This window comes from Cajanus cajan, chromosome 5 (assembly GCF_000230855.2).
Source record: "Cajanus cajan strain Asha chromosome 5, NIPB_CcT2T_4, whole genome shotgun sequence".
Taxonomy (NCBI): domain Eukaryota; kingdom Viridiplantae; phylum Streptophyta; class Magnoliopsida; order Fabales; family Fabaceae; genus Cajanus; species Cajanus cajan.
The window spans coordinates 4,067,053-4,090,954 of NC_138521.1; the positions used below are offsets into that span (position 1 = coordinate 4,067,053).

The 23,902-nt window shown below is 28.2% G+C and overlaps 2 protein-coding genes across 4 annotated transcripts; both read left to right on the forward strand.

The window, feature by feature from the left end:
• The first annotated feature begins 490 nt into the window (after nt 1–490).
• Nucleotides 491–7,254, forward strand: LOC109808097 (inorganic pyrophosphatase 2). 3 transcript variants are annotated; one of them, XM_083074760.1, is made up of 4 exons: nt 491–799; nt 5,800–5,921; nt 6,031–6,232; nt 6,810–7,254. In XM_083074760.1, exons 1-4 carry the CDS (start codon nt 662–664, stop codon nt 7,164–7,166), a joined length of 819 nt encoding a protein of 272 aa, XP_082930886.1. In that variant the 5' UTR covers nt 491–661; the 3' UTR covers nt 7,167–7,254. The 3 variants fall into 3 exon arrangements, with proteins under 3 accessions (XP_082930886.1, XP_020226526.1, XP_020228585.2); XM_020370937.3 differs by lacking the exons at nt 5,800–5,921; nt 6,031–6,232; nt 6,810–7,254 and adding exons at nt 939–1,060; nt 1,175–1,376; nt 2,015–2,537 and having other exon boundaries at nt 570–799; XM_020372996.3 differs by lacking the exon at nt 491–799 and adding an exon at nt 5,354–5,569.
• An 11,618-nt stretch (nt 7,255–18,872) lies between these two features.
• LOC109809630 (inorganic pyrophosphatase 2) lies at nt 18,873–21,033 on the forward strand. Its single transcript, XM_020372995.3, has 4 exons — nt 18,873–19,067; nt 19,154–19,275; nt 19,502–19,700; nt 20,315–21,033. Exons 1-4 carry the CDS (start codon nt 18,930–18,932, stop codon nt 20,687–20,689), a joined length of 834 nt encoding a protein of 277 aa, XP_020228584.1. The 5' UTR covers nt 18,873–18,929; the 3' UTR covers nt 20,690–21,033.
• Nucleotides 21,034–23,902: the final 2,869 nt, after the last annotated feature.

The window sequence follows — 23,902 nt, forward strand, 5'->3', positions numbered from 1 at the left end:
TTATACAAATTTTAAATATAAATTATATACCTAAATATAATATTTATTTATATATAATTTATTATAAATTTGAATTATATAATAATAAAAGCAGTTACTAGAATATGAAGCAAAAGATTAAATTTAATCTAAAATCCGATATTAAAAGTCTTTAATTGTAGTTGCAATATTAATTAATTTGTTTATCTCTGGAATAAAATGCATGAAATAATTATCTCTGGAACCGGACTATACCCAGAATATTCTGGTGGATTGCGTTGTATCTGTTGGTGAAGTGCGTTTCTTAGTCATTAGAGGCAACTCAATTCAAAATCAAATGCATCCAATTCCCCTCTCGAATATTCCCTTTTATTCCCTCTCTCCTACACCCTCCGATCCTTAACCAACCCTATTTTCATCACATCCAACGCTTCGGATTAAACTTCAATTTACACTAAATTTTTCATGGCCTCCTTCTCCCCTGCCAGGAACTATCCATGTGCCATGTAATATTCCTTTCGAATCAAAGATTCCTTTTTCGTTTTTGGGTTTAGGGTTAACCCTCTTCACTATAAATACCCTTTTCTCTCTTCCCATCAAAACCAAGCCAAGAACCGATCTTTAGAGCACTTCCACGCACCCAAATAGATTTCTTCTTCTGGGCCACTCACATTTTCTCAAAATGTCTGGAATTGTTGTTGTGTTTGACTTCGACAAGACCATTGTTGATGTCGACAGTGATAACTGGGTTATTGATGAGTTGGGTTTCACCGACTTGTTCAACCGGCTCCTTCCCACCATGCCTTGGAACTCTCTCATGGTAACACTTTTCTGTCTTGTCACGTGTTCTGTTTTTTCAATGTAACGTTTCTCATACTTCTTTTTTTGTTTTTTTAATATAACTTTGAAAAGTGCATTGTCTTAAGGGAGTGTCTTGTGTTTCTGTTTTGGAATTACAGGACAGGATGATGATGGAGCTTCATTCACATGGTAAAACAATTCAGGACGTTGAACGTGTTCTGCGTACGATCCCCTTGCACCCTAGAGTCATACCTGCTATTAAAGCAGCTCATGCTTTAGGGTATGTGATTATGTTATGAATCTTTTTTTTCTTGTTTTCAATATTTCCTTTTTTTTTTTTTAATTTATTTTTTAATTTAAATATGGAAATTTATGGTGGCATTTGTTTTTTCAGGTGTGATTTGAGGATTGTGAGCGATGCCAACATGTTTTTCATTGAGACCATTTTGAACCACTTGGGGATAAGAGCATACTTTTCGGAGATCAATACTAATCCTGGTTATGTCAATGAAGAAGGAAGGTTAAGGATTTTACCTTACCATGACTTCAACAAAGCTTCACATGGCTGCACTTTGTGCCCTCCAAACATGTGCAAGGTGAAAATATAAACATGTTATTCGTCCATTACCTTATTTTTCTGATACAAAGATAAATATTTTTTTTTACATGATTTGAACCTGTCTTTCGTCGGTCAAAATCATGGTGGAAATTGAAAAATGTACTTAATTCTCAATTGAAACTCTTCTTAGTTTAAAAAATAAAAAACCAGTTTGTATGAACAGTTGGCAACAATAATACACGTTTCTAGATATAGTTTTCAAGTTGATCTTAACTGGCTCTACCTTCTGGGAAAGTGTTTTTTTGTTTATATTTAAATTATGAAGATAGGTGCTAACGTGACTCAACATGTTCGAGTCATGCATTGATCCTACAACAATGGAGTGCTGTCTTCTGAATTTTTGGCCATTCAAAAAAAATTAAAAAATTTTGTTTAATCAACCACTCTATTGTGGTTTTCGTCTCTAATATGAGCCCACCGGATTTGATTGAAATAGAAAATAAAGAATAAATTTTGACTTAGACCCACCAATAGTTCAAACAAATAAATGTTAAATAATTACGTACCAAAAGATGTTGGGTTGAAGCTTCTTAAACTGATTAAGAAGATTCTTTTATTTTCAATTGTGACCAATTACCATAAACTAAACTCTTATTTTATTTGTAACCATTGCAGGGTTTAATCATAGACAGAATCCAAGAATCAATTTCACAAGAGAACAAGAGGATCATATATCTTGGAGATGGTAGTGGGGACTATTGCCCAAGCTTGAGGCTGAAAGAGAATGATTTCATGATGCCAAGGAAAAACTTTCCTGTGTGGGATTTGATATGCAAAGACCCTTCAGTTATTAAGGCTGAAATCAATGGCTGGAGTGATGGAGAAGAATTGGAGCAAGTGTTGTTGCACTTGATCAACAAAATTTCCATTGAGGAAAAGGCTCACTTAATTTCATCTGATTGCAAACTACAAACTCTGTCTGTCTCTGCTTTGGAGTCTTTGCCCAAAGTCCTCCCAGTTCGGCCATAATTTCCTACTTTATAGTATCTATAAAAATGTATCATAATAACTCAAAAGAGGGTTTTTCTTTTTTCGTTTATTAACCCTACACTAAATTAGCTAATGTCGGAATTGGTCCAAGGTGGCTGTCCATGTTCCAACCATAATTTCTATTAAATAGTAATACCTGTTTGCTTTAGATCCTTGCAGATTGGTTATTTTTATGTGCTGAACATTATTTTACTGTGGAAAGTATTTAATTAGAACTTGATATTTTGGTTCTTGGCAAACATACCTGACACCACTTTTGTTTTCTATTCGGAATACATAACACTGATCTAAAACATCTTCAATGTTGGTCTTTGTATAAATTAATACTTAAAATCAGACAGGATAATATTGAAAATTTTAAAAAATAATGAGAAAAAATTGAATATTTTAAAAATAAAGTGACATAATTGATTAACAATTAAAAAAAAGGCAAAAGAAAATATTAATTAGGTAAAAAAAATTAAATTTATTTAAACAAAAAATAATGTTAAATAAATTATTATTCAATTTGATATTTCTATTTTTTAATATTCAATTTAATCTTTTAATTTTTCAGAAAGTTCAATGTTGTACTTTTATGCAATTTTGTAAATGCCATTTGTATTAATTTTCATAGAACGGCAACATTAAATATTTTCTGAAAACTAAAAAATTAAATTAAATATTTAAAAATAATAAAACTAAATTAAATCTAAACAATAAAAAAAATTGAAAGTATAATTTAACTTTATTTTCTTTACCTATCAAAATTATAACAAATAGAATATGAGCTTCTTTCCACCTCAAACATAGGTCGAATAATTATTAGGGTTAAGTTAGTAGTTGGGTGGGAAGGGGTTAGGGTAGTTAGAAGGACTTAGGTTCAATCTTCATTGCGATTATCTTTGTAATCTTTTCTATCTTTATTAAAAAAAAACATAGGTCGAATCAATAGTGCTAACATGGTGTTGTTTTGTAACCAAGTATCGAGATATATAGTTGTTTTAATTAATTGGTAATAATTTTTTACCTGTCATAACAAACTAACATAATTTATTATGGAAAATTTCTGGTGTTCTAAAAAATCTACTAACGGTAATTTTATGGTTGTTTTTGAGACCTCCAAAAGATATTCTTAGTAAATAAAATAAGGTTAAAATAAATTTTTAATTTTTATAATTTTATTTCATCTTTTAATTTTTATATTTTAAAATAGATTTTTTTTTTAAGTTTTTAAACTTATCTTTTTTTTTTTTATTTTAAAATTCCAATATTTAAAGATAATTTTTTTAGTCTTTATATTTATAATTTTTTTAATTCTTTTTATCTCTATCGTTGATTCTTTTATAATATTTTTTTATTGACATGAAAAAAATATTAATTCAACTTTATATATTTTATATTAAATTTATTTTACTGAAATTACTCTAAATTAAATTTCTTAATATTTTGTGTTTCTTTTATATTCTTATGTATGATATCTATGATTAATGATAAAGAATTAAAAGATTAAAAACCTCTGTAGGCATAAAGATTTAAAAGATCTATCTTAAATTGTAGAGATTAAAATAGATTAAAAAATAAATATAAAAAATAAAAAAAAATTATTTTAAATTATAAAGACTGAAATATAAAATAAGTATAGGTATATAAATTAAAAAAATATTTTAACTATAAAAACAACTTTTTTGCGAGTAACTAATTTGAAAACAACCCTATGACAATAAATAGCTTAAGAATGTCCCAAATTGGTGAATAATTCGTCATTAGATTTCTTGCAGACGCCTTCAAGACTTTGTTGATTTTCTTAGTGGACTTCAAAAGCAACAACCCTTGATTTCCTCATTTCATTTTTGTTATCTCCAACACAAGTAGTAACTTTGATTTCTAAAGCAGGTAACTCACTCCATGTTTCTTTTACAAACTGATCACTAAAATATATTTGTTTCAAAAATTTTCACCACTAGTAGTTTTCAAAGATTGCTGGAAAATGAATGCTCACAATAAGGGGTGATATGCAAATTAGGTGTTTTTTTATTTATATTTTTTTTACCAACTATGTACTAAAGTATATTTACTTTTAAATGACATTTTTTTTAACTTTTGAAGGTCAATTTTTGATATTCTTAAAAGCTTTCATTATCAACATTAGTTTTCTGACATTTGTTTTTAAATAATCGAATCATTTTTTTTATTATCACTTAAAGATGTTTCTAATTTATATAAAATGAGTTAGTTTTGATTTTTATAAAATAATTTCTTTGTTTTTTATCTTCTAAAATTTTTAGATATTGTTTTTATTTTTGTGAAATGAATAAATTTTGATTTTAATCCTATAAAATATTTTTTTTTAATTTTCATGTATATAAAATCTAAAGTCTTTATTTCTAATTCCATACGGTTCTTTCTAGGTAGATAAATGATAAATACTTTAACGATTTATACAAATTTTGAGAGGTGTGAAACACCGGTATGAGTTAATAGTTGTGAGATTGCAAATGATTTCTCAAACACCATCGTAGGTGATAGCACTGGTCATAAAACAATGATTTAAAACAACACATATCTATTTAGTTTAAAAAAACCTTAATAAATTGAAAAATAGCATTGTTGTACATTGAAATTTTTTGATAAATGGCAATCACCTATGGTTTCATATGATTAGGTAAATTAATTGTATGCACACAAATCTGGAAACGGACTATACCCAGAATATTCTCTTGTATCTGTTATTGGTGCAGGGAAGAGAAGTGCATTTCACAGTCAGGACAGTTAGGTTTAGGCATCCAATTAATTCCCCACTCATATATTCCCTTTTATTCCCGCCTTTTCTTCTCAACCCTATGATTCTTTGACTAGCCCAAATTTCAGCATATCCAACGATTCAAACTTACCCAAATTCTTATGACACTTTCAAAGTTTCAAATATCCATGATGCGCAATGCAACATTCCTTCTTTTTTTGGGGTTTTAGTTTCACTATAAATACCCTTTTCTCTGTGAGTATCAAAACCAAGCCAAGAACCAATCTTGAGTCCTGACACACCCAAATAGATTTCGCAAAATGTCTGGAATTGTGGTTGTTTTCGACTTCGACGACACCATTCTGGATGTCGATAGTGACAACTGGGTTGTCGATCAGTTGGGTTTCACCCATTTGTTCAATCAGCTACTTCCCACCATGCCTTGGAACTCTCTTATGGTAAGCATTTTGTTGTCTTGTCACATGTTCTGGTTTTTCAATAACTCTTTTATTTATTTTTATCTTATTTTGAGTAAGTCTCCGTATCATTAATTCAAATTAATAACACCAGTACTTGAATTTGACGTAGAATATGAGTTATTGAAAGTAGTTTTGAAAACGGGTCTATCTATATATATATATATTTCTGAAACCTTGTCTTTCTTTGTGTTTGGGTTTTCCATTTATAGGACAGGATGATGATGGAGCTTCATTCACATGGTAAAACAATTCAGGACATTGAGCAAGTTCTGCATAGGATTCCCTTGCACCCTAGAGTTATACCTGCTATTGAAGCAGCTCATGCTTTAGGGTATGTTTGTAACTATTATGTTATGCTTTTTTTTTCCTTGTTTTCAATATTCCTTTTTTTTATTATTTAATTTAAATATGGAAATTTAGGGTGGCATTTGGTTTTCCAGGTGTGATTTGAGGATTGTGAGCGATGCCAACATGTTTTTCATTGATTCCATTTTGAAGCACTTAGGAATAAGGGAATACTTTTCGGAGATCAATACTAACCCTGGTTATGTCAATGAAGAAGGAAGGTTAAGGATTTTACCTTACCATGATTTCAACAAAGCTTCTCACGGCTGCACTTTGTGCCCTCCAAACATGTGCAAGGTAATTCAGATATCGGTTTTCATGCATTACCTTATTTTTCTTAAATGATGTGAACCTGTCTTTGATTGGTCAAAATCATGATCAAAATTGAAATTTCAAAAATCGATTTGTGTAAACAGTTGGCACCAATACACGTTTCTAGATATAGCTATCAAGTTGATCTTAGTTGGCTATAGCTTCTGTGAAAGTATTGTTTTTTTTATTTTTTATTTTTTATATATTTTTAATTACGAAGTTAGGTGCTAACGTGACTCAACATGTTCATGGGTCATGAATTGATCCTATACCAATGGAGTGCTATCTACTGTTTTACTGACCTTTAAAAAAATTACAAAAACCAGCCAACCACTCTATCGTGGTTTTCGTCTCTGATTTGAGCCCACTGGGGTTGATTCAAATTCAAGGCAAAGAATAATTTTGACCTACTCCCACCAATAGTTATAAATAAAGAAAGAATTATCTACCAAAAGATGTTGGATTGAAGCTTCTTAAACTGATTATGAAGTTTCTTTTATTTTTAATTCTTACCAATTATTATAATTCTAAAATCTTATTTTATTTTAACCATTAATTGCAGGGTTTAATCATAAACAGAATCCAAGATTTAATTTCTCAAGAGGATAACAAGAGGATCATATATCTTGGAGATGGTAGAGGGGATTATTGCCCAAGCTTGAGGCTGAAAGAGAATGATTTCATGATGCCAAGGAAAAACTTTCCTGTGTGGAATTTGATATGCAAAGACCCTTTGCTTGTTAAGGCTGAAATCCATGGCTGGAGTGATGGAGAAGAATTGGAGCAAGTTTTGTTGCAATTGATCAACAAAATTCCCATTGAGGAAAATGCTCAGCTCATTTCATCTGATTGCAAGCTACAAACTCTCTCTGTCTCTGCTCATAAGGCTTTGCCTAAAGTCCTCCCAATTCGGCCATGATTTCCTAGTATAGTATCTTCAAAAATGTATCATAACTCAAAATTATTATTATTATTATTTTTTAAATAAATTTAAACCTTCACTAAAATTGCTAATGTTGGAATTGCTCTAGATCCTTGCAGCTTGGTTATTTTTATGGGCGAAACATTATTTTACAGTGAAAAATATTTGATTATGATCTCAGTTCCTTAAATGGATATCTGATCCTTCAAAGGCTGATTTGTATTGCAAAAGGCATAAAGTAACTTGCCTCTTTCGAAGTTGTCATGCATTCTTGTAGAATGCGAAGGACACCCTCCAAAGTCGTCCTAAAAATTCAAATTGGATAACATGCGATCCTTTAATAATTTTCCTCATTTTCTTTTCTCACCCCATTTTTTTAAAATTTATTTTCTTTCTTAAATTCAGATTCAAACATCGTCGTAGCATTCTTCCATTTATGACCAAGCTACACTAGTGTCAAAACACGGATGATCACAAGTTGCATTTAGAAACAAAAACATAACATTCCCAAGCAAGTTGGTGTCTACAAAAATAGGCAACCAATATATATATATATGATGGAATAGTTCATAAATAGCATTTGAAAAGCAAACTCATGCTAGGAGCAATGTAATACAAGCAAGTTGGCGGATCCACCCTGAGTCAGTGAGGACAAGCTTTTTAAAAAAATAAAAACTAGTAATAATATATTATATTTATAAAGAATGTATGAATAGAATTTTATAGTATAGTGACTAAGTTAACTTTTTACACTCTTCAATTGTGGCTTGATTCATGCTAAGAACTATTGTAACACTCCAAGTTTTTTAAAATTATTAAAAAAGTATATTTTAATTAATTAAATGAGTTTTAGAAAATATTTTAGAGACTTTTAATAATTATGAGTGTTTTTAATAAATGTTTACAAAATTATTTTGCATAATATTAGTTGGAGGAAAATATGTGTTTTTGTTATGATTATTTTATGCATTTTATTTATAATTGTGTTAAAAAAATATGTTTATTTTATATATTATTTATAAGTTTTAATATTTGAGGGAAGGAAAGTGTGACTATGGTTAAATTGTTTTACTAAAGGGGTTAAAGATAAGTTAAGGAGTTAAAAGGAGTTATGTATTACGCTTCTCATTTTTCATCTCTTTTTGTTTCGTGCTCTAAAGAATTGGGAGAGGTTGCTGAAGATCATCGGAGATAATTGTTAGGTAGTAAGATTTACTACTAATCTCTTTTCTCTTCTGTTGTATACATTGTATGAAAGGAAAATCCCAATGTGTGACTTATGTTGTAATTTTATCTTCCATGTTTCTTCAACTCTCTTAGTAATGTATTAAACATATATGCATAGTTAGTTTCATATATTGAGCTAGTATTGTGAATCTTCGATTTCTTGTAGGCTTGTGGGAATTCTAAGGGAATGCATTTGGTAATTGTACAAGCACTAGCGCAAAAATTAGATTTAAAATCGGAGTTTTAAGATCGGTTAAAAGGTAGCCGATCTTAAAAGTGACGCGGTGACAATTTTGTAAATAATATGAAAACTTTTATGATCGGTTAAATTTTAACCGATTTTAAAAGTACTTTTAAGATCAGTTATTTTATGATCGATCTTAAAAGGTATGTCTGACACAACTTTTAAGATCGGTTACAAAACAACCGATTTTAAAAGTTGTATCAGACATAACTTTTAAGATCGGTCATAAAATAACCGATCTTAAAAGTACTTTTAAAATCGGTTATTTTATGACCGATTTTAAAAGTACTACTTTTAAAATCATTTATTTAAGAACCGATTTTAAAAATGTTACGTTTAAAATTGGTTATTTAAGAACCGATTTTGTATGTAGTATACAAAATCGGTTCTTAAATAACCGATTTTAAAAGTATCGTCAGAAACCTTTTATATTTCCCTTCATTCTCATTCTCTTAATCTTTCCCTCCATTCCTTTTTTTACTCTCTCGCGCTCTCATTTTCTAAAGTCTCCCATAAGGTAAATTTCATTGTCGTTTTCGTTTTTGTTTTCTCATGCTCTTCTCATGTCTCTTTTTATCTTCTTATGCTCTTCTCGTGTCTCTATTTTCGTTGTAGGTTCATTTTGGGTAAAATTTGAATTTGGAATGGCCTGTTCTACATGGAGAACAACCCGTTCTGCATGGAGAACGGTCTGTTCTGCATGGAGAACGACCCGTTCTTAAAGGAGAACGGCCTGTTCTGGATTGGTTTTAACTCATGCCAAACTATGCTAGAACGACCCGTTCCAAATTATAATTTTAGGCCTTTTTAACAATCTGGACGATCAATCTTAAAAGTTAACTTTTAAAATCGGTTATTTAACCGATTTTAAAAGTCTAACTTTTAAAATCGACTCTTTTAAAATCGGTTACAGAATCGATTTTAAAAGTTAAAAATAATCGATTTTAAAAGCCTTTTTTCCACTAGTGGAGAAGTTGATGAGTATGTAATTATGTGTAATTTGTGTCTTTTATAAGTGTAACTTGACCTTTGGAGTGCTCTTATCAATTGGATTTGGATTGAAGGTGATAAAGAATGGTGTAGGGAAGGTCATAGTCTTGTTCTAGGTGAGCTAATCTCGCTAAAACAAATAATTAGCTCACTTAAGTAAGTAAATGGTTGAATTTTCTTTTGTGGTCTTCATGAAAGTTGTGTCATGGACGTTAGCTTTCAAATGTCGTTGGAATCATTTAAAAAGAAGATCTAGAACTTAAGTGTAATTAATTTAGTGAGTGAAGATCAGATTGTCAAATTCAAGCTAAAATGATGTGGGTTTGTAATTTTTAAAAATAGTAGATGATAAAATTAACTCTTAAAGTCAACATAGAAGTTGTAAATGATTGTCTTAACTTTATAACAAAATTAAGATCAACCTAATAACATGTATATAGCTCTAGATATCGTGTTTGGACCACACGAGGTCATAAAAGATTTAATTATGAAAATGTAATTTGTGAATGGTGGTGGTAAATGACTTTACCCTTTAAATGTTTGATCTTATGAATGGTTTGAGATACTTAAATCAATACTTAGGAAAGAGAAATAATAAGAGATAACAATGGTGAATAAGTTATGATGTGAGTGATTGCTAATGACTTGAAGTGTTTTAGTGATAACGATGCCTAAAGAATTAATGTGTGATATCAATATATTGCTAGGCTAGTTAAGTTATTAATTTAAATGCTTAGTTTGATATTGATCTCTTAGTAGCTATGATTGAGTTATTAACATATGATTAGATGATTTTATAATGGTTCAGTTAGAGGTATTATCGAGTGATGTCGTGGACATAGTGTGTTTGAACTGTGAACATGTACTCTTGTTAAATAATTGTAATTGATGATTAATTGGTTACTTTAAACTGTGAACTGTGAGTTATGTATGATTAAATGATGTTAACTGACATTGGTTTCAACAAAGAAATGTGTGGATCTTGTAAGGGTCATGTGATGGTAAATTGAAAAATCGTTATGTGTGGATCTTGTAAAGGTTATGTGATGAAAATTGGAAAATTGTGAATATTCATAATGATAACCTGATATTGTATCAAGTCTCGTGTGACATACATTATATGCATGCAAATTGACAAATTGGCAAATTGATACATATATGATTTTATATATGTTTGACTAACACCACATACATATATAAATCGTATTCCATGTCTATTGCATTACACATCTGAATGTGTATTATGTGATGTGATAAATCATGACTAGTCTAATTGCAACTTGTTGTTATTAATTTAATTAGGTGTGTGTATATATATATATATATATATATATATATATATATATATATATCTTATTATTGTGTGTTGAGCTATCTCGCCTTATTCTACATTGTGAACCAAAGTGATGTTTCTCACTCTTCGTTTATTGTGTTTATTTTATGTGAATATTATTGCAGGTGATCAGTCTCATCACGATGTTGATGATGCAAGTAATGATGCCTAGACCTTATGTTGGATTGTGCTTTGATAGGACATGACATTGGAGTTTAGTTAAGATTTCTATTTTGTTGGTTTCTTTCCGTTTAAGACTTCATGTTAGATTTTATTTTGCAATTACTATGTTGGACATTTGTTTTAGTCTTTTAGTGACATATTACTATGTGATACCTTTATTTAAAGTGATTTTTGCAAATCTTTGTTTAATTAATAAAATTTATTTTCGAATACTTTTCTATCTTCATTATATTATACGTCAATGTTAATATGTAGAGTAGAAGGTGTTACAATTATATTTTTATTAAAATTTTTTTTTTACAATAGCCACAAGGGTATTATATAATATTACGGGTGCAAGATACTGAATTTTTACATATATACTAATAATTTATTTAAAGTGAGAATGTACATTTGTTCACTGTTGTGTAAGTGTGGGCCATATAATACAAGCCTTTATGGTGTAATTTTATAACATCTATGTTAAAAGTAGAACCCTTGATTAATAACTCAAGCCCTCCAATGCCAATAAAATAAATAGGAAAATTAACTTGTTAATGTCTTTTTACATTATCTAAAAAATGAACAACTGTTTTAGATTATTCTTACACAAAGAAAAGGAGTGACCATGAGACATTGAACTGAAATGTTGAGCCTTGCAGAACTCTCTAATGATGGTTTGATTGTTGAATTTCTCTACCTATAGATAATTTTCCTTGTTTATTAGAGGCAATACAAAAATTTCACTCCTATCTTATAATGTCAAACTTTATTTTTACCCCAAGCCCTATAATTCCCAAGGGCATATTATGGTTTTGTAATAGAAAATTTGAATAAAATTGTAACTTTTGCTATTCTACATTTAAATCTTATACATTTAAACATACATGTAACTTAAGTTAGGAGGAAATGTCACTTATTGTCAAATTTTGAGGAAAATTGTTCCCATATTAGACTAAGAATACTTAATAATGAACAATTTGTTTTAAAACATGTATGTATAATTTGTCAAACGTGTAAATGTATATAATATAACTAATAATAGAACATAGCTAGGTTTGTGAGTGAGACACAATGTCACCACCTAATTTTGTCTTATTTATTTTATTATATTAATTTTCCTACTTTTTTCTAATAATAATAATAATAATAATAATAATAAATATTTAATAATTTTATTTCAAGCTCAAATAACAAAATGAAATACATGAGAAAAGATGAGTATAAAAGATTTAGAGGCAATGTTCTATAGAAAATTGCAATCCAAATTCTCAATCTTCATAAAAAAATATACATAAAAATATTAAGTGTGATCATGGATTAGGTAAGGTTGAGTTTTTATCAAATCTATTAGTTGGAACTTGTTAAATTTGTGGAAGAGGAAGAGAGAAAAATCCTTCTTCATTCAATTTTAGTTTTCCTCAAATATTGGGTGAATTTGGAAGTGAAGGGAAAGATTTTAAAACATTTTCAAATAATATATAAAATATTTTTTTTTATATTTTTAAATTTAGAATTATAAATATAAAAAGGTATTTGACTTTTAAAATCCTTCTATTCTCCTTGTGAATCAAATAAGAAAAATATATATCTCTTCCTCTTTTTACAACCAAATTTTTTATTTATCCATTCATTATTATTATTATTATTTTTTATAATTCTTCCCTTCCTTTTCTCATTCTTCTATTAAAATATCTCTTCTCCCCACCCCTCTTTTGATCCAAACGTATCCTTAAACAATAAATACTATAATATTGATATTTCATATTAAATCAATCGATACTATATAATTATCTTAATTTATTACAATTTTTTTTATGTTATTAGTGGTCTTGAAACACTAAAATAAGATTTTTTTTTTGAAAATTACAAGAACAAAAGATAAGTTTTAAATTTAAGACACTAAAAAAAGATTTTTTTTTAAATTTTGGAAACTAAAACATATAAGTTTTATATATGAGAAAAAAAAAACTACTTCAAATTAAATAAAAAATCTTAAAAATTAAAATACACACTATTAATGAGATGGGTTAAATTGGCAGGTTCAACACTAAAGCCTAATATATAGGTTTAATTGAATAGGGTTAGATTCTATCCCTTATTTCAATAGTAGGATTCCACTTGGAATACATGATACTAGAGCTGTCAAAATGGGTAATCCAGTCTGGCCTGGCACGGCCCACCACGGGTTGAGCATTTGGTGGGTTAACCCAACCTGGTTCATTTATTAGTGAGTTCAAAAAAATTGAACCCAGCCCGGCCCACCACAGGTTGGTGGGTTAAACGGGTTGACTCACCTAATTTTAAAAAAATGTAATTTTTTTAATATACAACTAAAGCCCAAAATCATAATTAAATGATAATTCTAAATACAATCAAATAAAATCTAAATAATCTCATGTAAACAAATATAATTCAAAATCATCTCAAATATTCTTTTGGGCCCAATAATTCAAATATAATTCAAACCCTAATGCTCATTTGGGCAATTAGGGCCAATAAAATGAAAGCTGAAGCATAAGTTTTTTTTTAACGGGTTCAAAATTGGCCCGTATTAAAATTTTCAAATTTTTTTTGGCCCAACTCAACTCGAACCTGTGATGGGCCGAGTTGACTCACCGAGCTAAGCCCATTTTGACAGCTCTACATGATACCCATATTATTATTAATGAATGGAAGGGACAGACGTAAGAAGCATTGTTTTAGTAAGTGTTTATACTTTATACAGAGTAGTTTCTAGGGATGGCAAAACGGCTTCGGCCCGCATGTCAGCCCAATGTTCCGTTAAAAAATATTTGGCTTGAGTTATATACTTTAGTCTGTCAATTTGTTTGGCCTACTTCACTTGTCACGACAAGTTGGTCCATTGGTTTACTTATGTTTTAATATTTTTATTTTTATTGTTAAGATTAAATAAGTCATATAAGATTTATTATATAAGTAAATTATGATTTATTATATAATAAATATATTGTGTATTTGTAATATCTTAAATTTCTGATACAATATTTTCAATTTTATTTTTATTATCTTATTCTTAAAATAATATATATATTTATTTTTAAAAAAATTTAGTTACCATATTTAAAATAAATAAATATGGATGTTTTTATTTTGATATCTTATGATTTTTTTTTTAATTTTTAGCAAATTAAAATAGAAATATTTATAATTCAAATTTTTATAATTTTTAGAATAATATTTTAATCATTATATATATATATATATATATATATATATTTTAATTGTTAAAATTTTAAATGTTTAATGTAAGTAAATATATTAAATTTTTATACATATAAACATATTATGAATGGTTAAAATAAAAAGATATCTTATCTACATTCTTATCTACATTAAATGTATAGATAATGCTTATCCATAACATTTATTGCATGGTAACTAAGTTGTAATGGGAAGTAAAAATCCAACTAAATGATACAAATTCTCCATCAAATGCTAACTAAGTAATCATTACCAAATTTGCTATAAATAGGCCATGTGGTGGGGGAATATAGAACTAAGAAATTTTGAGAAGAGAGAAAGAGAGAACTTACGGAGAGAAAGAATATTAAGAAGGAAGAGAGAAAAAGAAAAAGAAAGAAAGGAGAAAAAATATATACACAATTTTAGAGTACTTCCAAGTCATTTCATTTTTCTACTAAGGTAAGGGGGAGGAGATCTTTATCCTTTTAAATTCTATATATTATTATGTTTATCTATTTTGTTATATCTATGTGTATTTACTTAGTGAGGTATCCCTAACCTTATTTATTTGCTTGATCTATGATACTTTTTACTCTAAATAATTAATAAGGTGTTGTTAGTTTATGTTATTTAATTATTTTATGATATTTATCACTGTCATTTTACTTGATTAATATTCTTTAATACATTCCATTTACGTAAACTACATTACATTAAATTTTAAATAATTAAAAATACTCAAACTTATTTATCTTAATTATTTTTATATTAATATTAACTATAATATAGTTTGGTTAAAATATCCTAAGCTCACCTTGTTGTTATTTCTTCATACAGTATAAAGATAAATGTTATTCTATGGCCATAAGAAATAAAGTTTGAATTAATTTGTAGTTGGATGTTTAACCTTGAGGATTTAAATGAGTAAGGACTTAAGGTGAAATATCCTTTTGTTGGTTGATATTATGATGCTCATTTATCCTGACTAGTTACTACTAAAATAATTCAAATTTTATCATAACAAGACAGTCTAAAATATATTTATATGTATAAATATTTACATATATATTTAATATTGGTTATAAATAATTCTATACATTCTATTTAAATATTTGTATTTATTGAATATTTGTTCTCACTCCTTATTTTTTTGTTTTTAAAATTAAATATATTATAAAATAGATGGATCTACTCGCGATTCCAAGTCCTTTTATAGTTGTTAATACTATTTCAAAATATTTTTACCCAAATAGCAACTGTGCAAATTTATTTCCCCAACTAGCACCGTTTACTATTCACGTTCAGAACGGGCCGTTCTAATTTCAGAACGAGCCGTTCCAGATTAAAAAATAACACATGACGAATAGATCAGAACGGACCATTTCAGATTCAAAATTAGCATATAAATAAATTTTTTTTTCTTTCGATTTTCACTTGTCAAATACCAAAAGTCAGAAACTAACATCAAATAATTAAATTTATTGAATATTAACATTATAAATATAACTAAATAAATTTATTAAAATTCAATACAACAATAAAGATCAATGGTGGTGGAAACTGATTATATTGTTCTCTAATGTCCATCTCTGTAAATCTCCCAGCAGGTCATGCGAGCAAGGGATATGAACTTTCTGAAACTTGCCACAATCATACCACATTTCATTTAGCCTTACTGTAAATCTCCCAACGGGTCATGCGAGCAAGAGATATGAACTTTCTGAAACTTTCCGCAATCATACCACATTTCATTTAGCCATACTGTAAATCTCCCAACGGGTCAAACTTCTCTCAGGTATTGCGTTTCTTCAAACTTTGTGGCCAAATCCAAAACTCAAGAGAACTTTCAAGGGTCAGCCAAAGTCTAGTAGGATTAGAACATAGATGGACATTAGAGAACAACATAATCGTGTAAAAAATTGTTCCTATTATCACACCCCTGGTCACACATTAGGAAGACATATCCAAATATTGGTCATGAATTCAATTTTCGCCACCATTGATCTTTATTGTTGTAATGAATTTTAATAAATTTATTTAATTATATTTATAATGTTAATATTCAATAAATTTAATCACTTGTTGGTAGTCTCTGAGTTTTAGTATTTGATAAGTGAAAATCGAAAAAAAAATATGGTATGAATCTATAAGCCAGAACAACCCGTTCCAGATTCAGAACGGCTCGTTCTGGTTCCACTTTTTATGTGCTAATTTTAAATTTAGAACGACCCGTTCTGATCCATTCGCCATGTGTTATTTTTTAATCTGGAACGGCTCGTTCTTAAATCAGAAAGGCCTGTTCTGAATGTGAACAGTAAATGGTGCTGGTTGGGGAAATAAATTTACACAGTTGCTATTTGGGTAAATTTTTTTAAAATAGTATTATTTGAGTAAAAAACTCATTTTCAATCTATATATATATATATATATATATATATATATATATATATATACGTATAATATTGGGATTAATATTTATACGACTAGACGTTACAGTATTTGATTTATTTTAATTGTTATATGTAATTTGATATTTTTTATGTAGTAAATATGTTAAAAGAACTATTATTATCATATTACATATTTATTTTATTATGTAATAAATTTGAAATTTATTGTGCAACAAATCAAACAAAATATGTTATAATTTGAGATTTATTTTATCAATTAACTACACTAATTATGTGGGTCATTTAAATATTGTGAAAGAAATATGTTGAAAGAATTGTTCAAAATAAATAAACATCTTTTATTTTTATTTATTTGGTGGATTGGCTAGTCGACTCATCAGCTCATCCTTAGGTGAGACATGTTAAGGTGTCTAGCCCGTTTTTACTTGGGGAATTAATTTTTCTCAACCCATTTTGGGTAGACTGACAATAGGATGAGGTTTAAACAAGCTGAGTTAGCCCATTTTACTATTCTTAATAGTTTTTAGCCACATTTTTTTTATTATTTTTAAGTTATATAATAAATATATCTCTCTTTTCTACTAAGTTGAGAAAGTACTTCTAATGACATATATTTTAGTTCAATTTTACTTTCCAACCTATTCGCTAAAGCTGTAGTAAGCAATTTCTACTACCATCTTTAATAATAATTACTCCCTATTCTAACATACAATTTACAAAGAATTGGTACTCTTTTTATAAGGTATTTTACAATTTTTTATAAAGCAGTAGTTGTAATTTTTATTTTATGCCCCTATAAAAAGGTTGTATGAATAAGTGTTTTTCTCTCTCACTTTTTAAACTCTCTAATTATTATCTATTATTTTTACTGATATTGGTAATTTCTTTAGCTCTCATGAAAATTTAATGACAAATAAAAAGAATAAAATTAATAAATCATAATTTCTTTTATAAATCCAAAAATAACAAGTAAAGATGATAAAATTGATAAATTGTAATTTAACTACTTATATTAATTTGTGAGATTTGGTGAAAAATGCAAGGATTGATAGAGTATTAATTAGGTTGTTATGCACAAGAATCATTTTTCACAAGCAAATAAAAAATAACTAAAAGCGGATGGCAATTTTAGAATTAATAAGTGAAAACAGAAAATAAGAATACAGGCTTAAAAAGTTAAGAAAACTATATAAAAACGTTTTGTTAGTAAAATTCTTAAAAATATTTTTATTAAAAAATAATTCTTAAAAGCATTATTATTTAATATAGTTATTATATTTATATACAAAGATGATTTCTTTTGAAAGGATACAAAATATGATTTTTAATAAAAACAATTTATGTAAATTAAGTCTATACAACATTTTTTTTATTCTAGCTCTCCCTCTCATAGAAGGATATTCATCGTATTAAATTCATGTTGCACGAGGGGTGAGTCACGAGTACCCTTTTCTCTAAATTGCTTGTCCCAATTAACAAAAGAAAATGTGAAAAAGTGGAGAGAAAGTGGCTTTTCCTAACTATATCTACAATAATATCATCGGAGTCTAAGTACATCTCTAATGGAAGCAACTTATTTGAGTTGCTTCATGCATTGAAAAATGAAAAAAGTGATCCTGAGTGTGTCATGTCAGTATTAAGCAACTTGAATACAAATTTACTCTAATGGTAAAAAATTTTAAGAAATTCAACTTTTAGAATTTTTTTTCTAATCATTTATGAACCAATTTTAAATTTTTATTAAAAAGAGTAATTACACTACAATGAAAGAAAATAAAATACGAGAAAAAATACACAATAAGTAGATATTAAAAATAAAATAAAATAATAATAAATACATAGACATTATACAGAATTAATTTTCATCATTATTATTTTTGAAACGTTCTCAAATATGTTCAATAAAATTTGCTTGAAATCTGGTAAGGAACGGTTGCTTGAGGAAGCAACTCTCTCTCTTCTTCAAGCAACTCATGTTGTCATGTCAGAGTCCTCCAATGATAAGAAACCGAGACTTGAATTGTTTCATGAGGCAAACAACTCCCATTAGAGTTGCTCTAAATGCTCCAATTATCATGCTTACGTGTATGCTCTAACCTTCTTTTCCTATAAATACCCTCTCTGTTGGTGTATGACCTCACAGTTTAATATTATCTCAACATTTCCTTAGGTTTAGGTGCATTCAAATGGCTGGGATTGTACTCATTTTTGACTTTGACTCAACAATCATTGAGTGTGATAGTGATAATTGGGTGCTTGATGAGACTGGTTTAACTCAAAAGTTCTATCAACTTCTTCCTAACATGCCTTGGAATCCTCTAATGGTTTTCTTTTATTTTTGAACCTTATTTCTTTTCATGTCTAGGTTATATATATATTTTTTAATTTTGTTTTTCCTAAAACTTTGTAGGATAAGATGATGAAAGAACTTCATTCAGAAGGGAAAACCATTGAAGACATTATAGAAATTCTGAATAGGACTCCTATGCATCCCCGCATTGTCCCTGCTATTGAGGCAGCTCATTCTCTTGGGTATTTCTCTCATTCTCTTTCAGTTTCTTTGGTACATTTTTTTTAATATGTAAGAATTACAATAATAATAATAACAAAATTTAAATTTAAAACTTTTTACATATCACTTTAATCTCTCATAACTATGTTAACATTAGTGATTCTTCTTTGTTACATGTTAAATGTGCCTTTTTGCTTTTGTTGGTTGGATGGAGATACTAAATAATTCTTATGGAGTTGTATTCAGGTGTGAGTTGAAGATAGTCAGTGATGCAAATGTTTTCTTCATTGAGACAATTCTGAAGCATCATGGAGTATGGAATTGTTTCTCAGAGGTCATTGCCAACCCCAGCCATGTCAACGAAGGGAGGCTCAAGATTTGTCCATACCATGATTATCTCAAATCTTCTCATGGATGCAATCTTTGTCCACCAAACATGTGCAAGGCAATTGCATTAATTCCTAATATCTATTTATTTATGGCCAAGATATTAATTATCACATTTATTCTGCTTACATATAGTTAATTAATCACTTAAGTTTTTGTTATTATGCTTTTGAACCCCAAATAAACCTACTATTTTGCTTCCTCAGTAGTCAATATTTCGCTAATTAACAATAACACAGAATCCAGTTACTGGAGATGCTTTTGGTGAATTTCACTTTTGATAATATTAAATTAATATAGTACACTTTGTGATTATTGACCTCACATCCATCACTTTTCTGTTCTCTGTCTGTCTGTCATATGTATGTTACAATCCAGGGGAACCATGCAACGTGCATTAATATTTGACAAAATTAGCCTCTGTTTACGGTTTTTATTTATAAAATTATCATTTTATTTCCCATTTTTCATGACTTGTATAGGAAACAAATAGAATAAGAAATAAAAACACAACCTTTAAGTCTCAAAAAAATTCAATAAAATGTAAGATACTTCCTAGAAAAACAAAAATTCATAAATATTCTTTGTTTGTTTAGTTGTCAATATTGCTCTATAAATAATTTACTTGTTGGAAGTTTTTTTTTACCTCACTAGTTCTCTAATGGTATATAGGGATTGGTGATAGAAAGGATCCAAAATTCCCTTGAAGCAGCAGGAAAGAAGAAAGTAATCTATCTTGGAGATGGAAGTGGAGATTTTTGCCCTAGTCTGAAGCTCAAAGATGGTGACTATTTGATGCCAAGAATGGACTTTCCATTGTGTGATTTAGTTTCAAAAAATTATAACAATATAAAGGCAGAGGTGCATGGTTGGAGAGATGGGAAAGAGCTTGAACATTTTCTTCTCCATCTAATCAACAAAGCTATTGGTGAAGGAGACAACATTAACAACTCCACTAGAAATGTCTCTGTAATTGATTGCAAGTTGGAGTCAATTCCAATTGACACTCATCAACCTTTGCCAAAATCTCTTTCATTTCCTCATTAAAGGTTTTTTTTGGATATAAATTTCGAATAAATTTGAGAATTTCTTTATTAAAAATAGTTTTTTTAATAAAGAAACTTTTAAATTTGTTATAGTATCCAAACATGTTTTATATAAGTTAGAGTAGTCGTTGCTTTTGCGGGGGATGAAGGATGTTAATTTGTTACTAAAGCTATTATATAGTGTCTTGTAGCCCTCAAATATGAAAAATAAGAGCCATTATATAGTCTCTTGTCAACTTCTGAATTATTTTAAAGTACTGTTGTTGCATTATAAGGTAATGTATGAGGCTGTGGTTTGGTCCTCGATGATAATAAAAATATGTTGTGTTGAATGAAAGTATAAAAGGCTAAAGTAATTTGTGATGCGTGCCCATTGTTAGATAACATTTTGTCTTAATAAAAACTTGAATTATTAGTTGAAAAGTTAAGAATTAGACTTTTTTTTAATCGATTTTTTTTTTGTTTGAAGCATAGATGAATGCATTATTGGTTCATGTTAAAATTAGTGTAAATACCAAAATTGTGATTGAGAGGAAAAAAAAAAACAATACCATGCAATATCAAGTCAACCATCAAGCTGGGGATTGATTCAAGTGACATTAAATGTAAATAGACCCCCTAAGTAGGAAATTCGTTAATCGAATTAGATTTAGATTACATGGTTACCTAAAAAAAATATAGATTTGGATGCTCTCATTTTTATTTAATATTTTGATAAAAAAATTAAAAGTATACACAAATATTCGTATTAAGATAAATTATTATCGGTGTAAAACTTTTTTTTTTGTTGCGCTGATAAAGAGGTATACTGTATACATTGACACACTTGTCATTTTGAATCTTCATATACTAAAGAAGAATTTTCACTTTCACCAACGGATTAAGTTTTAATTTTACATACACTAGCTGACTAGCATTAATAGATTAGAAAAGGGTATAAAATTGATAGAAAATGCTAACAATATACTCTTTATCACACCCTTTTAATCATACTTTCGTTAAAATTTATTGAAAAATATAATTTTAGTAGATTTTACATTCTATTTATAGTAACTTTCTCTCCTATTTTTATGATTTTTTTTAATAAATTTTAATATTTAAGAGTGAGTATGCTAGGCACTCCCCAACATCTATTCCAACATATATACCTCCTCCAATCTTCTATTGTCATAGCTAATGAAGAGTTAAATACAGTATTACAGTGACACTCATATATGTCATTTTGGATCGTCAAATATTATTAGTTCGTGTTGTTTCTCATGTTGATGGACAATAGAAAATCATCATATACCTATTATATAAATTAATGAGTTTAACTTATATATATGCAACAATTATATCAGTCAATAAAAAATTATAGTTAATATAATTTTTTAAAATAATTATGATAAAAAGTTAATAAAATTATTATATATTTATTTATAATTGAATGACAATGCAAAATCTTTTACACTTTACAATTTTTATTTATTTATGAAAATCTTTCATTTCATTATTTTTACGAAAGTTTTATTTTCTCATAATATATTCTAACTTTGGACCTAATTGTTCTTTTGATGATTGATTCAACAGAATATAAAGATCTATCTTATAGTTATCTGAATTATACTTTATTCCATCAACAAGTTTAGTATTGAGTATAATGTCCCTATTGTTTTTTGATGGAAAGAAACTTATCACTATCTTTTTGAAAAAGTTCTAAACGAATAATTTCTACTAAATATTTTAATTTCTTATTTTATGAGATTGTTAGTATTTATTCTTAAGATTTAAATATGTTTAGTTTTCTAAATTTGAAATAATCTTTATTTGATCTCTAAATTTGAAAATATCTTTTTAATTTATGTAATTTTAAAAATGACTTGTTTTAGTCCCTTAAATCACTTGCAATATCACTTAAAATAAAGACTAAAACAAATTTACTAACAACGTTTAACTAACTAAGTAGAAAAACTAAAATGATTATTTCTGAAATTATCATTTTAGTGAAATTTAGTGAAAAATATATTATTTCTGAAATTTAGTGAAAAAAAAATTTACCCAAAATTTAATAAACTAGAAACAAATTATCATGTTATATTATTTTATCTCTATCGTTTAAAAGGGATCCAAATCCAAATGGTGATCATGCAAAATTACAAATTCTAAACCTTAGACAAGAATTACAAAAAAAAAAAGTCTCTTCTGCCCTAGTGCTAGGACAGACAACTTCTGTTGAAAATTTTGAAAGAGATTCTTAATTCACTACAAGAAATGTTACATATAGCGACATACAAAAAGTGTCACTATAGATACAATATATGTAGGTATATGTTTATTTGACATATAGTTATGCACAATTTTAGTGTTGATTTTAGATGAGATTTAACAACATATTTTGTGTGTCACTATAGTCTATACCCACACTTTTTTAATAATATACCAACATATATTGTAGTTATTGTGTGGGTAAAGTAATTTTTAGTGACATGTATAGTGTCACTATAGGGTGTGTGTCACTATATGACAATTTTGTTGTAGTGATTACCTCACCACATTCTTTACATAAAAGGATACCCTTAGATTTAGCGGGGCCTTTTATTTTCTTTTTCAAGAGAAGCAGGGCATTATTCCAAATTACTTTCCACGTTAATTAACGTATGTTTCAACTATATATAGTTTTATATTATATATATTAATGATAAAATGAAAATAGATATGCTACACATGCATGAAAATCCACCAATTGGGCAATTATAGAACGAAATATCAGACAACATACTATTCATAATTTCGGTCAATGCTTAACTTAAAAATTAATTAAAGTTCAATCTCAATCATCACTTTTTTCATGCACTATGCATGACGAATTTGTCATCTTCTTTGCTTTCTCAGAAATTGCTGGATTTATATATTTAGTCTGTTCTTCAAAGTAGACGCAATTGAATCAAGAAAAGCTATGTCAGTGTTTTCCTTCTTTGAGTAGTGTATCTATCATGCGCACTAAACCACCTTTAGCTTGCTTTATACTACCATTAATTAGGGAATGCACACAAGGTTGGATCTCACTTCACAAAAGGATCATAAAGCCTATATACATATATGAAAACACTATAAATCATAGAGATTATCAAGCAAATAAACCAATAACACTAGCAAAAAATACTGCATTATTTCTCAGGATCATGTTTTCTTGTCCAAGTCTTTTTGCTATGCTCTTCCTTTATGACAAACA

Excerpts from the sequence above, each read along its gene's own strand:
- LOC109808097 (XM_083074760.1), top strand. The coding sequence starts at position 662 with ATGTCTGGAATTGTTGTTGTGTTTGACTTCGACAAGACCATTGTTGAT. Across the intron at positions 800-5,799 it reads TGCCTTGGAACTCTCTCATG|GACAGGATGATGATGGAGCT; the intron begins GTAACACTTTTC and ends TTCCATTTATAG. Across the intron at positions 6,233-6,809 it reads GCCCTCCAAACATGTGCAAG|GGTTTAATCATAAACAGAAT; the intron begins GTAATTCAGATA and ends CATTAATTGCAG.
- LOC109809630 (XM_020372995.3), top strand. The coding sequence starts at position 18,930 with ATGGCTGGGATTGTACTCATTTTTGACTTTGACTCAACAATCATTGAG. Across the intron at positions 19,276-19,501 it reads GAGGCAGCTCATTCTCTTGG|GTGTGAGTTGAAGATAGTCA; the intron begins GTATTTCTCTCA and ends AGTTGTATTCAG. Across the intron at positions 19,701-20,314 it reads GTCCACCAAACATGTGCAAG|GGATTGGTGATAGAAAGGAT; the intron begins GCAATTGCATTA and ends AATGGTATATAG.